The sequence below is a fragment of the Echiichthys vipera genome (assembly GCF_963691815.1).
Source record: "Echiichthys vipera genome assembly, chromosome: 17".
NCBI lineage: Eukaryota > Metazoa > Chordata > Actinopteri > Perciformes > Trachinidae > Echiichthys > Echiichthys vipera.
In genome coordinates, this window is record NC_139842.1 from 204,619 (window position 1) to 207,118 (window position 2,500).

At 58.6% G+C, this 2,500-nt stretch overlaps 1 protein-coding gene across 1 annotated transcript in view; it reads left to right on the forward strand.

Annotated features, from left to right (window-relative positions):
- The window catches only part of LOC310959713 (globoside alpha-1,3-N-acetylgalactosaminyltransferase 1-like), a 32,127-nt gene extending 30,985 nt beyond the window's left edge, over window positions 1-1,142 (forward strand). The window contains 4 exon segments of the mRNA XM_083931171.1: window positions 6-25; window positions 176-380; window positions 382-398; window positions 481-1,142. Of these exon segments, the coding sequence (XP_083787297.1) occupies window positions 6-25; window positions 176-380; window positions 382-398; window positions 481-622 (384 nt within the window). The 3' untranslated portion in view covers window positions 623-1,142.
- The last annotated feature ends 1,358 nt before the right edge of the window (window positions 1,143-2,500 follow it).

Genomic DNA, 2,500 nt, shown 5'->3' on the forward strand with positions numbered 1-2,500 from the left:
GGGCTGGTGGCCGTGGTGCATCCAGGTGAGACGCGGCGCCGCCGTCCTCCTCCAGGCCGGTGACGCGGGCGCCGCCGTCCTCCTCCAGGCCGGTGACGCGGCGCCGCCGTCCTCCTCCAGGCCGGTGGCGCCCCCCAGGTCCTTCACCCGTGTTCCTTCGTCCCGTGTGTCGCAGGTTACTACAGGGACGACCGCAGCAGGTTCCCCTACGAGCGGAGGCCCGGGTCCAGAGCCTACGTGGCCCCCCGGGGAGGGGGACTTCTACTACTGCGGGGGGGGCGTTTGGAGGCCTCCTGCAGGAAGTGCACCTGCTCGCCAAAACCTGCCGCAACAACTTCGAGGCTGACGCCAAAGACGGCATCGAGGCGGCCTGGCAGGAGGGAGAGCCACCTGAACAGGTAGGCCGAGGAGAGTCACGTGACGGCGTGCTGACCCCGCTCCAGTGTCTGATGAGGTCACTTCCTGTCCCCGTGTCCTCAGGTACATGTGGATCAACAAGCCCAGCAAGGTGCTGTCGCCCGAGTACCTGTGGCAGGACTTCAAACCCACCGACCCCGAAGTTCACATCGTCCGATTCTCCGGAGTCGTCAAGAACTACGCTGCGATCCGACCCAACGCCTGAGAGGCACCGAACCGGGCCGAACCGGGCTGAACCGGGCTGAACCAGACCTGAACTGGACTGAACCGGGCTGAACCGGACTGAACCAGACTGAACTGGACTGAACCGGGCTGAACCGGACTGAACCAGACTGAACCAGACTGAACCAGACTGAACCAGGCTGAACCAGACTGAACCAGACTGAACCAGACTGAACAAGGCTGAACCAGACTGAACCAGACTGAACCAGACTGAACAAGCTGAACCAGACTGAACCGGACTGAACCAGACTGAACCGGGCTGAACCAGACTGAACCGGACTGAACCGGGCTAAACCGGACTGAACCAGACTGAACCAGACTGAACCAGACTGAACCAGACTGAACCAGACTGACCGGACCTGAACCAGACTGAACCGGACTGAACCAGACTGAACCAGGCTGAACCAGACTGAACCAGACTGAACAAGGCTGAACCAGACTGAACCAGACTGAACCGGGCTGAACCAGACTGAACCGGACTGAACCGGGCTAAAACCGGACTGAACCAGACTGAACAAGGCTGAACAGGCTGAACCGGACTGACCGGACTGAACCAGGCTGAACCAGACTAACCAGACTGAACCGGGCTAAACCGGACTGAACCGGACTGAACCAGACTGAACCAGACTGAACCGGGCTGAACCGGACTGAACCAGGCTGAACCAGGCTGAACCAGACTAAACCGGACTGAACCAGACTGAACCAGGCTGAACCGGACTGAACTGGACTGAACCGGGCTGAAACCGGACTGAACCAGGCTGAACCAGACTAAACCGGACTGAACCAGACTGAACCGGGCTGAACCAGACTAAACAAGGCTGAACCAGACTAAACCGACTGAACCAAACTGAACCGGACTGACCAGACTGAACCAGACTAAACCAGACTAAACTGGACTGAACCGGGCTGAACGGACCGAACACGCTGAACCGGACTGAACCAGACTGAACCAGACTGAACCAGACTAAACCAGGCTGAACCAGGCTGAACCAGACTGAACCGGACTGAACCGGACTGACCGGGCTGAACCAGACTGAACCAGACTAAACCGGACTGAACCAAACTGAACCGGACTGAACCAGACTGAACCAGGCTGAACCAGACTAAACCAGACTAAACTGGACTGAACCGGGCTGAACCGGACCGAACCAGGCTGAACCGGACTGAACCAGACTGAACCAGACTGAACCAGACTAAACCAGGCTGAACCAGGCTGAACCAGACTGAACCGGACTGAACCGGGCTGAACCAGACTGAACCAGACTAAACCGGGCTGAACCGGACTGAACCGGACTAAAACCAGACTGAACCAGACTAAAACCAGACTGAACCGGACTGAACCAGACTAAACCAGACTGAACCAGACTGAACCAGACTAAACCAGACTGAACCAAACCGTGGCACCGGCGGGCGCCGTGCCACGGTTTGATCCTGATTCATTTCACCGTCGCTGACGTTGTCAACAGGAAGTTTGACGCATTTGTTCTGGACCCCGGACCTGATCTGGAGTCTGGACCCGGACCTGATCTGGAGTCTGGACCCGGACCTGATCTGGAGTCTGGACCTGATCTGGAGTCTGGACCCGGACCTGATCTGGAGTCTGGACCTGATCTGGAGTCTGGACCTGATCTGGAGTCTGGACCTGATCTGGAGTCTGGACCCGGACCTGATCTGGAGTCTGGACCCGGACCTGATCTGGAGTCTGGACCCGGACCTGATCTGGAGTCTGGACCCGGACCTGATCTGGAGTCTGGACCTGATCTGGAGTCTGGACCCGGACCTGATCTGGAGTCTGGACCCGGACCTGATCTGGAGTCTGGACCTGATCTGGAGTCTGGACCCGGACCTGATCTGGAGTCTG